This window comes from Vigna angularis, chromosome 11 (assembly GCF_016808095.1).
Source record: "Vigna angularis cultivar LongXiaoDou No.4 chromosome 11, ASM1680809v1, whole genome shotgun sequence".
NCBI classification, from domain to species: Eukaryota; Viridiplantae; Streptophyta; class Magnoliopsida; order Fabales; family Fabaceae; genus Vigna; species Vigna angularis.
Window position 1 is genome coordinate 5,161,871 of NC_068980.1, and position 19,559 is coordinate 5,181,429.

The window sequence follows — 19,559 nt, forward strand, 5'->3', positions numbered from 1 at the left end:
TTCGTTTAGACAATGATGTCAATTCTATTACTCTAATCTTCCCACAGATTCTTTTCGTTACCCCTCAACCCCTGTCGTTATGATCATTATCAGATTTCACCTGCATTCATTTTTTCAAATTTCTCATTAACTAAAATCTAAGATTTTGGAATTATTCTTGGTTGATACTTTAAAAACGGTACCAACAATACGACAATTGCGCCATCGTTTTTCTCCTCTACACCCAAAACCGCGTCCACCCCGGATTTTTTATTTATTATTATTTACAACTGCATTATTTTTTTAAGACTTCATATATTTTCGTAAAGAGTCAGTAATATTCAGGTTTGAAAAGACTGCTTAACTGTAACTTTGTTTTTCTTTTTAACAAAATTTAACTAGTTTGGTACTTGGATTTTGAATTGTACTCTCTGGCAGTTTAATTAAAATTATTGAATATTACTTTGGGTTAAATATAATTTTAATAGGATATGAAATTAAAATTTATTTTTATTTTAAAGTTGATATATTTTAATTTCAAACTTTAAAAATGAATATAATATTTTTAACTTAATAACATTAATGTAATTAAATTTATTAAATTGTGTTTCAAATTAACATTTAAATTTAAACGTGTTAAAATAATATAAATTATTCAAATGTTAACTTGAAATCTCGTTGACATATAGTAAAATTTGAGACAAATTAAGTTATGTAATTCAATTTTAATTTTGAAAATCAAAATATATTAAAATTTAAAAATTTATATTTAATTTTACAAACTAAAAACATATTCAATTTTGCTATTTCTTTTTTATTCTATGTATTCTTTAATGAAATTTAATTTTTTTAACCTGATAATCTGCTATTAATATGTATCATATGGTTGTATTTTTCTTACCTTCACACATTGTATACACATCATTGAATGAGTTGATGTGATTTATACTTTTTTTAATAAGTTAAAATTTTGCATTCATAAGTAATGATTATTATTTAGTGAATGTAAAAAAAAATCTATCTATAGTCAATGTATGATTAGAATATGCTTTCATAGAAAGGTTATCTACATAGTTAAAATTATGTTACATTGTTATTGTAACATCCAAAAATACAGTGTAAAACCATACAATAGAATAATTACATATAATAATATTACAGTTCAGTCTTTCAAAAAGAGATTCAGTACAGATACGGCCGAACGACCTTACAATATAACGGGGAGTTAAAACTGCACACTAGCTACAACTAGGACGAACGGTTTACGAAAGAAGTAGCCAAGAGTTGTACGAACAGTAATACAAAGAAAACCAACAGCTGACCGAACGGTTCTAGTGTTCGGTCTTAACTTCCACATCAACCAGATTTTCTTTTTCCAGCGCTTCTTCCAGCAGCTCTTCTCCTTCTGCTCACATCCACACGGATGACCATTGCGACAGGACAATAACCGAACGTACAAAACGGACAAGACATGAAAATAGGGTAAGCTTATGTAATTTAATTCATGTATCAGCATATATTTCACACAATCAATTAAACCAGATAAATCATTAACTCTTTCATGCAAAGCCTAATACTAGACTCTAACTGTCCGCACTGTATGAATTCTGTGTAGCTACGACGTTCGTGCACCCGGGTGATGTAGTAATTGAGATACCCTCAACAGCTGCCACCCGAGGTTAGTCCTATCTGTCCAAATTAACCATAAGGACTAGGACCTCCTGTCATTCCCACACATGACTTACCCTTCTACGTGAGAAACGAGTAATCACAGAATATCAGGATGAACCGCCAGCTTAGCTTTATCCACATTCATACTTTACCAATTTCAATATCCAGTCATGAGATATTCCTCCCCGGAATACTCTTTCATAACCAAAGTCATTTCATCCATATAATTTTCCATCATCTTTCATTATGAAAACCTCACTTAACCAATTTGAATAAAGATCTCGTAGGATACCAAATACCGAACGTTAGTTTTTAACCCAGGACAAGACTGAAAACTTGGAGTGAGACCGAGCACTACTTAGTACAATAATACTTCTCAAAGACTAATAGAATCGAACGTTATTTTCCAAGTGAGCCAACTTAATGAATTGACTCTTAAGAGTTCAAACCGAACACCGTAAAGCCTAGGCCGAGTACTAAGACTCTAGGCCGAAACCAATTAAGACAGATACTGTAGGACATCAAATAATAGCACTTGATAGAATCATATGAAGAAACCGAACGCCAATAAATACTTAGCTTCTTAATGAGTTAAACATCAAGGAAACCGAATGCCAGTCGAAGACCGGGCCCTGTAGAGAGCAAACACTATTGAGTTTGGACGAACGCTCTTATTATAAAGATAGATTACGGAAATGAGAACGAGCGTCTGGTGTAAGACCGAGCACTTACTTAGTACGAGCGTTTGGTGTAAGACCGAGCACTACTTAGTACGAGCGCTTGGTGTAAGACCGAACACTACTTAGCTTATAGAATAAAGGCTTGATAAATATAAGATATCATTTTACTAATGTTCAAGAACGAACAAAATATACAAATCCATATAGATATACTGAAGTTTATAATCAAATACCAAGGAACGAATATCCTTGATTGAACGCTTATTTACAGATATAACCAGAATGAAAACGCTCGATCCTCAACTGGAATTCTCTCCAAATGAAAGAATTCAGTTCTAACCGAGTCCTCAAGAAAACCGAACACTATATTGAACGAGCGCTAGTCCAATACCAACACTTATTAAGAACAAACGCTACTGAAAACGAACGCTTGTATAATTGGATGGTCAATACTGACTCTCGACAACATCCCTACCCATTTCATGGCTTTCATTAATCATCAATACTTTTAAACAACGTACCATATTTCATCATCAACCAAATCATCAAACACAATATTATTCTAGTTTCTCATCTCTTATATTCATATACTCATACAGTCAACAATGCAGTAACAACCATTTTTCATATTCATTCAGCAGTCAACGAACATGCATCCATTCAAAGTAAGAAACTAAATCAAATTATATAAGCTTCCCTTACCTCTTAACGTGACCGAACGCTCATTGATATGGTTACTGGTTCACCTCTACAAATCCTTCTACCCTCAATGCTCGATAACTTCCGAAAAAGCTCGGAATCGAAAACTGATCGGTTCAAACGAGCGCCCTCGACGCCGGAAATGTTCAGGTGTGGTCTGTTTGAGGATCGGAGGAAGAAAAGAGTAAGATTTCGTAGAGAGAAGATGAAGAAATCTTAGAGAGAAAGAGGAGAAAATGGTTTCAGAGATTTGGAGAAGAAGGTAAGCATGCAGAGAAGTGACACAACATTTGAAAATTTGGCATTAACTACTGCCGTCACCAAAAACGAACGTCCACTCTCCTGCAGCCACCTGTTTCCACTTTCTTATGTCCAGCTCCCCTTCCTTGACACATGTAATCCACTAAGAAGGGGTTTTGAGAGATTTTAATGGGTTCTGACAGTTATTTAGTAATTGGTTAAGCTTATTAAATTTGTTTGTTCAGTGAAGTTAAAGTTTATAAAGTTAAACATAAATATCAAACTCAAAAATAAAAGTTTCTATTTAATAAGTTCTACTCAATAATATTCCGTAAGTTCATATATGTAGACACTGTTCACACGTTCGATCTAATATTTGTGATACACTAAAAAAATATAAGATATTTTCTTCACACATAATCTGATAATAAATCATTATATTTTATTTGTCAAAGCTTTCAAGACATGAAATTATTATAATTAATCTTGTTTAATATTTTCAATCCTAAATAGTAAGATGCAAACTTTCATCCAACAAATAAGAAAAGGACAAAAACGAAAATACAACTGTACATAATATGAAAGAGAGAAAGAAGGAAAAGAAATATTGTTTACAAGTGGAAAAAACGAGAAGATAAATAAGACTTTTTGAAGAAAGGGAGAGAAAGCCATAATAAGTAGAACGAGACATTCTTCAAAAGAAAAAAAAATTGTTTATTTAATAAGATCATTAAATAATTAGTACATTTTTGTTTATTTAAATAATAATTGTAAATAAAGAAGCAGGGGAGTTAATATATGAATGAATAGTATACATAAGGAGTGAAAGTGGATTATTAAAGTGTAATTAAAATTAAGAATGAATAATAGCGTAATGAAGTGATATTAACTTTAGTTAAATGGGTGACCAACGTGCGTGTTAACTAACCAGCGCTTGGGATTCCAAAGATCTATAAAACATGATATGATTGGAGATGGAATTGACGACCCACCTAAAGACTTTAATAAAAAAGGGTTTTCTCTAAGTGACCCATTTTTCTATTTATTTTATTTTTTACTTTTATTCGGCTTAAAAAAATTATGTGAGTTAATGGACCCCACACGGTTTAAACAAAGTTGGCATCCATGATTCTCTTGGATTCTTCCCGACATGTGTTACCCGTCAAGACCCCACTCATGACTTAACCACTTATCGTTTCGGAATATTAACATTATTTTCATCGAGATTTCGGAATTCATTAACCATACTTTAGAATTTTTTGTGTTATTATTACTTTCTTGTTCAGTTTTTAAATTTTTAGTATGTTTTGAAAAATTAATAGAGAGAAAAAAAAATCTAAAGTGGTGATTTAGGTGTATGTATGAGAGTTAAAAGTGGAGGAGTCAAAAGGTGGTAGAATGTGGCTTTATCCAACCACACTTTTTATACAATAACTGCCCCAAAAGAAATTCGTTAATTCTTTTCTACAGTCACTGTTTTCTCTTGTAATTAACTTTTGGGATCACTTTGATGTGTAGCGCGCCAAATTATTCTTCAACGGCTAAACATTCCTTGCTATGTATCGTCCTTTTCTTTCTTTTGTTATCAACACAGGTTATTAAAGCGATTCCCTTTGTATCCTTAACCTAAACATGGATCAAATAATTTAACTTTTTTCAATTAAATATTCTTTTTATGTTTAAAAATTAAATTTTAAATCTAAATCAATTTTATAAAACTGATTTATAAAATAAATTTTGTATTCATGTATATTTTAAATTTATCTTATTTTTAGTTAATATGAAATTTTTAATATAATATTTTACATCAAATAATATATATACTGTGGATCACACTAGACATTAACTGAATAGTTTGATAACGTAAAAATATGTTGAATAAATAATAAATTTTGTTAGAACAAGTTATATCAACGATTTTGATATTATATTAAAATAGATTTTATATATAACTTAATTGTCACATAATCAATGAAATTTATACTCATATAGTTTTTATTTAATGGGAAACTTTTAACTTCTATTTTAAATTCATTAATTAGTTTTCAAAACAAATAAACGTTAATTATTGTTAGAAAAGAATCACTGCAAACTTGCCAAGTTAACTTTATATCTCCTAAATTCATTAATAAGTTTTTTAGTATTATTTAGTATTTACCTTACTTAAAGATAGGTGTAGTTGAATAAGTTAAAGTTCCACCAAACTCTAAATATAAAGAAATACAAGTGACCCTTTGGAGTGTGGAAGAATGTGGATGATAAGTAATCAGTAATAAATCCAGAAAAGAACTCTCGAGAGTATCTTAAATTCATTTAAGGATATAAAACCAACTACTAAGTTAATATTTGCCCAAAGTCAAATTTTCTCTTGTCTATTTTGATGTTGGAAGCCTAACAATCATAATTAAATTTATTACAATGAGATAGATCGATTCATTTTATTCCTGTATTTTAAAATTTTTCTTTTCTTAAACTAAATTCACATTTTTAATATATAAGAACTATTTTCTATTAATATTTATTAATTCGTATTTTTAATATACTCGTGCCTATTTTATCATTAATTTAATTTCTGAAATGAGTGCATTTTATTCAACTAAGTTAAAACTTAAAAATATTATAATAAATCCTAAATTTATATATTGAGTAGATATATAAAAAATTTACATAATATGTATTTAATTATATAAAAATTAAATTAATTTATGAATAATCATATATAGTGGCAGTTATTAATTAAATGTAAGATGCTACTAAATAAAATTTTAAACAAATTTTCAATCTAAATAAAAATATTAACTTATATAATCTTATTGCATATAAAATTTTTATAATTTATTTTAAAGTATTTATAATATTTGAAATCACATTTTAAATTTTATATTTGATATTGTAAGTATATATATTTAAATTTTAAATAAGAACTTATAATACAAAGATGAATAATACAAAAATAATAGAAAAAACTATAAAATATGTGAAAAGCATATTAAACAATATAAAAAAGAACATGATGATGTATCTGTTAATAATTTAAGTTTATAACGTAAGATTTTAATAAAAAAAAAATTCACTTTTTAACTGTTAGACGTAGTCAGTAAAGTAAACAAGAGACAGTATATATATCATATAAGTATATGCATTAACTTTAATTTATATCTTTTAATAAAGGGTCAAAATGAATTATTTCTTTTACCAGATTATATTTTTTTCAATAATTATACTGATTTGAACGAATAAAATAACATCATTATACATTCTAAGATGATTTTTTTGTTCTTGTGAAAAGGGTGGAGTAAATGTGACTCCTATGACATTGATGCGAAAAGAAATAATAAATGACTTGACTCTCACGTGTTTGTGTATATGTCTTTGCAATGAAATTCTTATCCATGCTTGAAGAACATGGGCGTTACCATATTTGGTCGGCAAAGTACTACCTTAAATTGCAACCTTAATGGGGAAACTCTCATAGTTTTTCTCTTGAATTGGCTTTATTTCATAACACATGACAATACTTTGTAGGCTTGCAAAGGGTTGGAACTCATTCATTTCTGCACTCCAAATTGCCAACCAGATGATACCCTTTCTATATGCTTACCGATAATGTGGACCCAATACTTGTGAAAATATAATTGACATATTAATTAAAGGTGTTGGGTATGGTGTATGGATTATGGCTTGCCTTTTCGTTATTTGATTGATTAATAACCATAATTGCTAGTATCATGCCTGAATAAGAAATTATTAACATGCCTACCAAATACAATTATACATCCTCAAAAACTGTCACTGTATGCTAACTACTAACTAACATTTTTTATATGGTTATCAAACAAGAAACATTGTGGACATCAAAATTATACTGAATACAAGTAGGAACGTTGGTCTCTTTGCACGCTTGCTAATTGTGTATCATAACATATGCCACACCCTATTCATTAACGCCATAAATTAATTATACAAAGCTAGTGGACACCACAAAGCCCAAATGCTTCTCAAATTATTTAGTTAATCCTTCGGTGGACAATATATCAAAGAGATCTCTTTCTACCATATTCTAAAGATGGTGTTTAATAATTTGTTGAAGGTAATGTTTATTCTCATTTATACCGTGTATATAGTATCACTCTCTAGTTAGTCTGAGAATCGAAAAGTGTTGCTAGTCTATGATCCTTCAGAAACTAGAATGGTAGTCGAATGATTGGAGTGAACTGGAGTTAATGCTAAGGATGATTATATTCAGTCTAAGTCAGAATATTATGAATTGGACCGATTAGGCTAGTACTAACCTAAAGCTCATATCAAAATTTATAAATACATGCTTGTGGTATTGTGATAGATTGGTTACATTCATTGCACATTCATTGCTAATATTGTCAAACACTTACTAACTTTAGCGTCATAGTGTCTTCTACAAGTAGAGAGCGTGAAACAAAAGAGAAGTTTTGATATGTACTTGGAGTTAGAAGATTATGTTAAAGAGAAGATTTAACCTTAATCTATAACCGAAACACAATGTAATTTTATTTTTAATTGATGTGATATTTTTAACACACTTGTCATGATTATATTGAGAACATTATAAAAATTAATATTGAGTATATTATGAAAATTAAGAAGAATCCAATAATGAGTGACACAAATTTTAAATATAATAAATTGTTAATGATTATTGTTAAAAATCATGTAATAAGAAAATAATCTATTTAAACAAAATTACACCCACATACAAAGCAAAAATATAAAAAAAAATACATAAGAAAGGCACCTCAAGACCTAAAAGTATTATTACTTAACATGTGTAGTTTTAAAAACTACAAACCTTCATATATTTTTGTTGACTAGTAACTTCTTTTCATACAATTTTTTTTGACAAAACGGCTAATCCATTATTTTGTGAACAAAACTAATAACTTTTTTGTTCAATTTTTTTTGGACAAAACTACCAACGCTTCTAGTGCTTTTTTTTTTAAAATAAAACTGCAAACATTTCAATGATATAACTAATCCTCCGTACACACAAGAAACCTATTAAATTGTAGTAACAATTCTAAAAATAATTCTTCATTTTTATAGTATTTTTCTACATATTTTTTGTTTGTATTATTCTATGTGAGATTTTGGTAAACACCCGACTCAAAACCAATCACTTTATTATTGTGTTAAAAGAAAAATAATCATTGAATCATAATACATTAGTTTTTTTTTTAAAAAAGTTATGATCATATATAATAACAAAACATACTAATAAATTATGATATCAAAATATTTAATGCTATATAATACATATTATATTTAAAATATCTAAACATTGAATAATTATATTTTATTAATAGTTAGAGCATTTTTTCAGTTGGTACATTTTAGCAATGTGTACCGGGTTTTAGTAGACAAAAATACTCTTATATATCATGGATTCTAAGTTTTAAGGTTAAGGGTATTTTAATAATTTTCATTCTCAAAACTAAAAAAAATAAAATTCCAAACCCTTCCTCACCTCTCTCATTCCTCTCAACCATTTCTGTTTCGTCTCTCTCACTCCAACCTTTTCTCAGTTATTCCTACTGTAGTCCCAATTGAAACAATCAGAAACATTTGCCGTTAAACAATTTGTCTTTGTAAAGAGTTGAGTCATTGACATATTCACCTTCAGGCAAAGGTTCATTCAAGATCTCTTCAATTTCACCATCTTCACTAACCTCTCTAATTTCATCATCTGCATTGAATCATCATTTCTAAAAAAAATCCTCCAGGCCAATTACCAATTCCTTCAGATATCATTATGACTGTGAAAATTAGATAAAATTATATACGACAAAAATTATAAAATGAGAATTCATTATAAAATCCTTTTTTGTAAGAAATTGTTTAGCAACGAGTGTTTCTGATTTTTTTCCAGGCTAATTACCAATTCCTTGATGTCATTGCTTGTGAAAATTAGATAAAATTAGATAAGACAACAATTATAAAATGAAAACTCATTATAAAATCATTTTTTGTAAGAAATTGTTTAACAACGAGTATTTCTGATTTTTTTACAGGTCAATTACCAATTTCTTTATGCTTGTGAAAATTAGATAAAATTAGATAAGACAAAAATTATAAAATGAAAACTCATTATAAAATCATTTTTTGTAAGATTGTTTAACGGCCATTGTTTCTGATTTTTGTTCAGTTGAAGCTACCATAGGATGACAGAGAAAATGTTGGAGGGAGAGAGATGAAAGAGAGAGGGTTGAGAGAAATGAGGGAGGTGAGCAAGGGTTTGGGGGTTTGTTTTTTTTTTAGTTTTGAGAATGAAAATTATTAAAATACCCTTAATCTTAAAACTTAGAATTCATGGTATATAATAATATTTTTGTCTATTAAAACTCAGTACACATTACTAAAATGTACAAACTGAAAAACAAGCATATGTGCGTTAGTAAACCCATATATATATATATATATATATATTCTTGAATATAAATAATTATGTTATAATATTAATTATAAATTAGTTTTCTACAATTGAGTTAAGTTTAAAAGTTTTCTTCTTGCTATTAAGTTATATTAAAACATTATAATAATATTTGTTAGAAATTTTTTAGATGTATATATTTTAATATGAAAATGAAAAGACGTGTAAACTTCCTTCTATAAGTTGATTTTTGTGAAATTAAATTAAACTTAAAACATATTTCTTAACATTTATTAATTATAATTTTTGTTTCAAATATAATAACTAGATACAGCATAATTCAATTAGAAAAATACAAGAGGAGAAATATACGTCACTGTTAGCAATGAATATGATAAGAAAAGTCTTGAAAACATAAGCAGGGTTTCAAGGTCCTTCCTGTCTGGCATCTTCCCTACCCAGCAAGCTTATTCACCTTGCACCAATGCTTAAATGTGCCCCTTCCCAGGCATTCATTCACACACTTGAGCATATGTACACAACTTTTTTTTTTTTTTTTCTATCAAGATCGGTAAATTGGTTCGGATAACTCACAAGAATCAAGAACTCTTTTAAATTTGTTATTCAACCTTTTACAAGAGAAAAACAAAAGAACTATTTTTCTTTTATGCAAATGTTTTTTGGTAGCAAGATGGGTAATTTTGAGAGGTTAAACCAAGCATAGGCATAAATAAAAACGAAGATGGGACATAAAGATGCGGCGCCCCATTTTATTCCCTTTGGATTTGGGCTCTTTATCATCTAGATTTCCTCTTCTCTTTCTTCAAAGTGAAAAAATATAATTAGTAGGTGAACAATATGATAACTCATCAACGAATTAACTAATTTTTACCCTCATCATTTGTTTAACATCTACCGTTGTTGTCTTGTGAGTTGAAAACGTACACGTGTCTTGTACAAGAGAGGATGTGTTACATTATAATAAGATTTAGGATACCCTGCGAATTGCAGGGTTAGGGTCTTGATTAAGTCAAATGGAAGCCCTATTGCTTTCCTTAAGGTAGGACTTTGTTGTTTGAAAGGGTCCATCACCTTTCTTTGGACAAATATTGGTGGGAAAGTTTGGTTACCAGCTCCTTTTTCTGACCAATCAAACTATAATAATATTCCTTCACCAGTAATTGATATTAACAAGCCCATGGAACCAGACAAAGATGGAAGGGAGTAATGTCTCTTAATTAGGCTTTTGTATATGTAACTGTTAGCAGCTAGCTTAGGTTATTTTGTATATATCTGGTATCCCTCTACCAACTGTTTCTAGTCTTTTTTATAAAACACTAGTACTTAAAAGAAAAAAAGGTAATAGTAGGCTAAGCACGTGTAGAGACTCAACAAGTCAAAGATGATTGTGCATTGAGATGTTTCATAAATACATATTTTCTTTCATTTACTAGGTTTGTCAAAAAGGGCATGCTGAAAATTTAAGTTGCTTTCTGTTTTTGTAAAGATTGATTATAAACTAGTCGCCTGATGCACACCAAAATGCAAGTCAAGAAAAGAGTTCTCGATAACAAGCACGCTTAGCGATTTTAATTATACACTATTACATCAAGAAATTTAATGTATGGGTAATAATTTATATGTTACAATAATTTAGTTTTCATGAGGTTTTAGGAAAGACAATTCTAATAAGACATGAACTCAATTCATCTATTGACACAATTTATAATTCAATAAAAAAAACATAATATTAATGAGACATGAATTTAATCCATGCATAAGAAGTTAACATTATTTAGACAATATATTTATAAGTCTTATTCTTATAGTGTGTTTAACTTTTCTTATTTTTATTTAATGTAAGACTTTGACTCATTTAAATATCTCAACAAGTTTTCATATATAAAGACATTTTACATTATTCATAATTTTAATGATAACAAATAATATCTTATTTTGATGAGCTTATATATTAATTTGTTTCAAACTTGTTAATAAAAAGCCCTCTAAGATTATCTTTTTTGTAAACACGTATTATTAGATTATGTCATCAAAGTGTCTCACTCTCTTAAGTTGTAGATGACACTCATCATAACAAAAGAAGATGCAAAATCACGCACGAGAATGAAAATTGATTTATGACAAATCAAATTTGAGCTACCAACAAGATATACTAGATATGTGTTTATAGTTTAGTAAAGGAGAATTAAAAATGCAATGTTATGTAGGGGTAGATTTTGGAATTTTGGAGGTGAAGTTGATAATCAAAGAAAAATCACTAGTTACATTTTTGTTGGTGGTAATGTAGAGTATAAGAAAATATAAATTTAACTTTCAATGTTGGTTAAATTATGACACTATATTGGAGTTGGCTAAACTGACTTTAATACAACGCAAAAAAATTATTTTTTTAAAAGTTAAGAGATATAAAATTATTTTTAATCTTTTTAAGAAATAAATATTTGAGTTCATATTGGATGTTTAGTTAATATTAGAAACCAAATATGAGTCAATTCTAACGTGACACAAAAAAAATAATTTAAAAAAAGGTTAAAAATATAAAATTATTTATACTTTTTCAATAAATAAATATTTGTTTTAATATCAAATTAACTTCAATCTGATAATTAGATTAACTAAAATAAATAAGATTAACATCAATTTAGTAAACTCTAACTAAAATAAATAAATTTCAAAACGAAAAACTTAAATAAAAATAAATAACCATTAACTTAACTGAAATTCACTAAAATAAATATAAATATTAAAGATAAATAAAATTTGTATGAACTTAAATAAATCCTGACAATAAATAAATAAAGACTGAGAAAAGGAAAGAAAAACATTTTTTAATTTATTTAAATAGTAAATTGAAAACTTCTGCTTTATAATTTTAATTTAGAGACATGATTAGCTGAGCTCATATATTTTGAGTATTGTAAATATAATTACTTAAAATGTATGTTATTCCCTAAGTGTATCTAGTTCTTATGCATTAATTATGAAAAACAAAACCTTATCATCGCATTCATACATTGATAATTTACTCTTTTTCTTGCTTTCACAATGAAAAAAGGGAAGAAAATATCCTTCTCATTCAAATTTTATAAGGGTAGGTACGTCGTTAAATAGCAGGTTGAAATTTTAATAAAATAATCAATCAATTCTGAGTTATTTTTTTTATATATATAAGTGGGCATTAATCTAGTTGAAGAGAGAAAACTTTATTATTGAATAGAAAAATCAACGTAGTGGGTTTTTCCTTTCATTAACGTAGAATGAATTATTTTATTTAAACTAGCAAACAAAAATTCTCTCGAAGTTCCAAGTGTAAGTTAGAAGAAACCTACTTAATTGGAAACTTATATGGTTGTTTAATTTGATTATACGATTTAACTTTGAAATTCTTAATATATTAAACTTCAATTTAGCTCCAGTGAGTAGTCAGTTCAGGAACCTACTACTATATTGTGGATATATATGAAAAATTGTCAATATTTTTGGCAAAAAGTATTATTCCTCACACAGCTGCTGAAAAAGTCAAGCAAAACAAAACTTTACGATCATATATGCAAAATCAGTAACATTGTACATGGATTTAGGGTAAAAAAATTATTGAAAATTTGAAGGAGTTTCCATTTTAGAATATAAAAGACATTACATGTTATTACATTTTTAGATGGGGAGGTATTTTCACATCCACTACACTTAACAACTTACAACTCATTTTAATGATACAATAATATATATTAACATTTTTAGTTAATTAAAATACTGATATACTAATTGTCTAGTGATTTTTTATTAGTGGTGTTAAATATCAGTTACTATACATATTGACTAAGAGGATACCTTAAAAGGAAAAATAGATAATGATATTATTACATGATGATCTTCACAGAGATTAAATTTAATTACATAATTTGAAAAATAAAACTAAATATACATATGGATCAATACTTATAAAATTGATTTTGATAAAATAAGTTATTATGAAAAAAAAATTGGTTAAAATTAAATTTCAAGTAAAGTAGTTTATTTTTAAATACTTTACTCTAAAAGAAATTTAATAATAAAATTTAGTGTACTTTTTATCTAATTTCAAAACTACATAGATTTGTTTCAACTCGCATTTTGAATCTGATAAGTAACATTTTATTACGAAAAAAATGTTAAAATTATGATTTTAAGTTATCTGATAAATGTAACTGGTAGAAGTAAATTTAATCTGATAAATTCGATAAATCAAGTATTATTAGATTTTAAAATGAGTGTGTTGGAAATAATTAAATACGACGAGGATGAAGATTGAATGTTTTGGGTATTGTGATGAGTAATAAATTGGAGATGCGATATAAATGTTGTCGTCCTGGAGATATGAATGAGTGTTACCAATCGACTCAGCCTGAATTTATTACAACTCTAGAACATTTCGCGAGAGCTGTAGTTTTACGCAAATTTCGTTTTTGAAAGGGAAAAAGACATCATTCGAGTATAATTGGTTTTCCTAAGTTAAATGTCATCTTCATTGTGGTTATTATTATTGTAAATTCAATGGTTGTTTTCCACGGTTACTACGGTCACTTTCAAACATTTTTTGTTACCAAATAGACTGCAAAATGGCTAGAAGAGCAAAGTAATAGACGTGAAGAGGACGTGTCTCAGATACTGGCTTCCTGTTCCCGCTTTTACTGATTCTTTTTTCTTCCCGGCACTACTACCATCCCTTTCCCTTTCTCCCATCACACACATACAATTGAAAATCAAAATACCACTCCCACTGCTACTAGGATTTTGCCTCTCTTTGCCTTTTGGCTTTTTATGTGCATTTCTTCCCACAAAACTCAACAGTGACATCCAACCCACTTATAAAACACCTTGCTCCTTCACACATAACACTCCTAACACATTCTCTCTCTCTCCCCCAACACTCTCCCCATTTTCTCTTCCCTCCATTTTCCTTTCCTCTTTCAAAACCCAGATATTTATATAATTATCCAAATTGGGAACTTCATAGCATGGACAACCAGCGTAGCCCTCTTATATCTTGGGCTTACTACTTCCAGGGAAAGGTACCTGCTTTCTTTTACCCTTTAACTATTTCCTTTCAAAGTCCTCTATTGAATGTATTAGTCTTCAAACAAGCGTAATGGGGCTGATAATTGTTTGAATTTGAGCACTGATTTTCCCCGTTGTTTGTTTAATTCAATTGGTACAGTCAATGGAGGAGCTGAGGCAGTCTGTCATATGCACAACTATGGAGCTTGAACAGACAAGGGCTGCAGTGCAAGAAGAACTCAGAAAGAGAGATGAACAACTACTCAACCTAAAGGAACTCCTCGGCAAAACCGCGAGAGAGAGAGATGAAGCGCAAGAGAAATGCCGGAGACTACTCTTGGAGAAGATAGTTTTCCAACACCAACAACAAGCAGCTCCTGTGTCTGGAATTTCAAGCATTGAGGATGAGCCAAGGAGAGGAATTGACTCCAACAATGGCCTCTCGTCATCAGACTGTGAAGAGAGCATTGTTTCCTCTCCTGTCATTGACCATCTGTCTCAACATCAACCCCAGTTACAACCACAGTTACCACAATCCATGATTGAGCTAACACCAGACAAACCATTACCAGAAAAGGGTAAGCTCTTGCAAGCAGTGATGAAAGCCGGTCCTCTCCTTCAGACCCTTCTCCTTGCAGGACCTCTTCCCCAATGGAGACACCCTCCTCCACCACTTGAGTCCTTTGAGATTCCCCCTGTCACCATACCTTCACCACCACCACAATCACAACCACAATCACAACCACAACCACAACTCCTCCACCATGATTCCTTTCTTAACACTGACGGTGGTAGCACCACATCCAACTGCGGAAGGGTTAGTCGAAAAAGGGTCTTCTGTGATGGCTCTGATTCTCCCACCGAGACCAAGTACCAAAGGCTTGTACTTCACTGACTTACTTCCACAAGTCAGATTCACATATTTAGTTTCTAATTTATATATATATATATATATATATATATATATATATATATATATATATATATATATATATATATATATATATATATATATATATATATATATATATTTATTCGCGCAAGTTTTAGGATTAGAGGGTAAGAGTAACAAGCTGGTACGCGACTGATCTAGCTTCTGTACAGTGATTGTTCACTTGTTCTAGGACGGAACACAAGTTATCCGGATTTAACTCATTGAGAGAGAAGACAAGGATGGTGAAGAAGTGCTTGGTTTAGGCTTGCTGGCTTTACTTTGGTGAAGATTTGTCCTTGACATTTTCAACTCTTCACATTCAACTTTTGCTTCCCAGAGGCCTTTATTTGATTTCTTTTAAATTGTTACTATTATTACTATCATGTAACAAAGATACTGTAGTCCAACAAGCATTTAGTATGAGTGTGTGTGGGTGTGAAGTGAGATTGATTGATCTCTGTAAGATCACATCAACAGTTAGGAGAAATGGTGTGGAGTTGGTGGATTGTGGAGATGAGTGTGTCCAACGACCAAAGGGAAGGTTTTTGAGTTCTGCTTGTCGGGTTGGGTGGACCCAAAATTTAGGAACACAGGATCTGTTACCGGTGTGGTGTATGATTATGTTAAGCCTTTGTTAGGGTTGTTATCATTATGCAGGTCTAATCTTGTGCTTTTCCAAATACTCTTTTTCATTATATTAATTAAGTCCGTGTTTGGCATCTAAACTCGTTTTAACTTACATGCTTCCACAGTCTCAATTTGAGTTCACAAATATTTCTTTTGTACAAGAGCAGAAAATGTTGACTACTATCATGCTCAATGAAAGCATGGCAATTGGGGTCGAAAAAAGAGAGAGATTCTGCAGACAAACGTAACATGCTGCATTATGGTGTAAAAAAGGGGTTGAATTATATTGTGGGCAAAAGAAAAGGTTAAATTATACACCAGTCTCAGAACATTTCTTATTTATGTAGCAGCAGGTTCCTTGTCCCTCACTTTCTTCCCATGCCACATCCTCTCTCTTGCTACATCTCTTTTCTAAAATAGAACCACTTACATTTTAATTTTGTAAAACATGTACAGTTTTATATATAAATAAAAAAAACATACATAAACAAAAGACAGAAAAATATGAATCTGGTCGAAAACATAATATAAGAATATTCTGCATGCTCTTTCTAGAAAACGCAATGTTACTGAGGTGTCTTGGCCACACTGTTACAGCCTAAGGAATGGGTGTAAACTATTAGCATTACCATCTAAAAATTGATTAAGAGTTAATTTTAGCATAACGTAACTTACAATTAATCACACTAAGAAGATAAAGTAGTTAGAGTCTCAATTCCGAGTCTTAAAAGTGCAGCCACAGGACAAACTTTACTACTGTGTGGAGTTGAATTTTTGAGGTGCCTGAAATGGAAAAAGGAATTGTGAATTCTTCCATCCATTTTTCTTTCTTTTTCTTAACCCTATAATCAAGCGCTCACATACTGTTTTCCCTTGTCAGTGTAGGTAAGTTTTAGTGGTATGTTACATAGTATTAAGGTTATGTTGTTTTGTCGATATTGAAGAGCTTAAAAGGGGATTTTGACCTGTGATTTTTGATTTTGAGTGGAAAGAAAGAAATTAAGAATGTGTTACTTTCAATCTAGCTAGCTAGCAATGATTTGAAGGGTTGCGACAATATATCCTTTGGAGAGATGGAAAAAACGCGCTAAGGCACATTGTGGACAGTGAAGCAAGGCGCAAATGGCGCCACTCATGCATCACTAAACTACACAAACCTTCAGGCTTTGGTCAATCAGTGAAGAACTAATCTGCCATAAAAACACAACTAACTTGGACCTAAGTTTGACATTCAGAAACCCAGGTCCAAACAGAGGCCCAATCTTCAGGCCCATGTTAACACTCATATTGAAGTGTAGTGTAGGTTAGGTTACTCCAGGGAACGCGGAGGCTTTAATATTTGGTTGATTTTATAAACCAAAATTTCCAAAACATTAGGCAGAGTTCCACCTTCAGTCAATTTGTTTCTGAGCCTTCCAAAACGCCTTTCATGGTCTACATATTCAATTATTAAATAAGGGAAGTCAATATTACTATGTAATTAACTTTAAAGCAACTCTTTAAATTTTTCTTTTTTATTTTATGAATTTAAATATTTTAGTAATTTTAATATAATAATAATATAAGCTTATATAATGATGATTTGTTATTATTAATCTCAAAACTAAATTTATTAGACTGAAAAATAATATAAAAATGTATTATTTTAAATAAAAATATATTTTTAAAAACGCTTTACCTAACCTATTTAGTAAATAAGTTTTGCGTAATGTAAGCTTAATATAAACTAGGCTGTAACATTAATTTGTAACTTTATTGGTGAAATAATTTAGGCCTACTTTTAACTTGCTACTCAAATTTACATAAAATCATAAATAGTCTATTTTAAAAATCATCAGTCAATTTAACCCATTAAGGCTTACTTAGTAATGGAGTTGTGGATAATTTTTATATGGAGCTTTTAGTTCCATCTCCATTACAGTCGTCGTATCCATACATACAAATATAATTAATTTAATCTTCAAAATTTATATTAATTAATTTATGAGTTAAATACAGATTTAGTCTTTCAATTTAAATATAAAATTGAAATTCGTCTTTTATTTTAAATTTTGATATATTTTGGTCTTTAAAATTTAAGATAATTTTTTTTAAGTATTTTAGACTAATATTTGAAATTCAATATGTTATATGGATAAATAGCTCAAATTTGTATGAAACACTATTTAACACCTAAACAAATTAATTAAATTAGAATGATTATATTTATTTAATTTTAAATTTTTGAAAAAAAACTCTGTTAAAGTTGAAAACGAATTTTGATTTTATATAAACTATAAAAACTAAAAATATATTTAATTTTTAATTTATTATCTATTCTCATTAAATAATTGAACGGGATTCTGGCACTAGAAACTAAATTAATTGACGCACGCACACTAATGTTAAAAGAATCAAATTAATTAATATTTAACTACTTTAATATTAAAATTCAAATTAATAAGGAGTATTATCTTAAAGATAAATTGTTAAGCTCACATTTTAAAAAGTCTGATAAACCATGGTACAAGATGAAAAAAAAAATAGCTGCCCATCTAATTTAAGGCCCAACCCATATAGTCTCTTCCAAACTGGAAATTAAAGCCCTATGGCCAGTTTTTTCTGCACTCCTTTTTTTCTTCCAGCCCATTCTTACTTTTAAAATCCCGATTTTACCCCTTTCATCAAAAACCCTAATTTTGTTTTCTCTCCCATCTTTCCCTTTCTCATTTCTACCGTCGCAACACCACATCTCCCTGACCCCATCTCTCGAGTTCACCTCTCTAGTTAGGGCATTTTTTTCAGAATTCTTTTTAACAGAGAAAGAAATTTTTTTACGAGTTAGTTGGTAATAACCTTCTTATGTAATATTACTTTTAAAATTTTATAAGTTAATTTTAAATTATAAAAAAATGTTATATATTTTTTTATTATTTATACTGTATATATACTTTATACTAGAATTATTTTTTAGTTTAAACTTTTTATTCGCTTTTACTTTTAAATAATTATTTTTTAAAATTAAAATAATCACTTTACGGATTTTACTCTTTAAATTATCATTTTTTAAATTTAATCATTCTTTTATTAGATTATTTTTTAAATTTAATTAAGTTTTTAAATTAAAATAACTATTTATAATAAAAAATTTAAAATGATTTATATTTATTTTCATAATTATAAAATAATTTTGTTATTTTCTATTATCATACAAAAAAAGTAACGTGTATAGTTATATTTTTGCAGTGGTGTTTCTATCAAACCGTTTTGTTGTTCCTAATTTCACAAA

The 19,559-nt window shown here is 29.2% G+C and overlaps 1 protein-coding gene across 1 annotated transcript; it reads left to right on the top strand.

Moving 5' to 3' along the window:
• The first annotated feature begins 14,408 nt into the window (after positions 1-14,408).
• LOC108333562 (uncharacterized) lies at positions 14,409-15,675 on the top strand. The gene is made up of 2 exons (XM_017569027.2): positions 14,409-14,744; positions 14,891-15,675. The coding sequence occupies exons 1-2, from the start codon at positions 14,691-14,693 to the stop codon at positions 15,623-15,625; spliced, it is 789 nt and encodes a 262-aa protein (XP_017424516.1). The 5' UTR covers positions 14,409-14,690; the 3' UTR covers positions 15,626-15,675.
• Positions 15,676-19,559: the final 3,884 nt, after the last annotated feature.

Excerpts from the sequence above, each read along its gene's own strand:
- LOC108333562 (XM_017569027.2), top strand. The coding sequence starts at position 14,691 with ATGGACAACCAGCGTAGCCCTCTTATATCTTGGGCTTACTACTTCCAG. Across the intron at positions 14,745-14,890 it reads CTTACTACTTCCAGGGAAAG|TCAATGGAGGAGCTGAGGCA; the intron begins GTACCTGCTTTC and ends CAATTGGTACAG.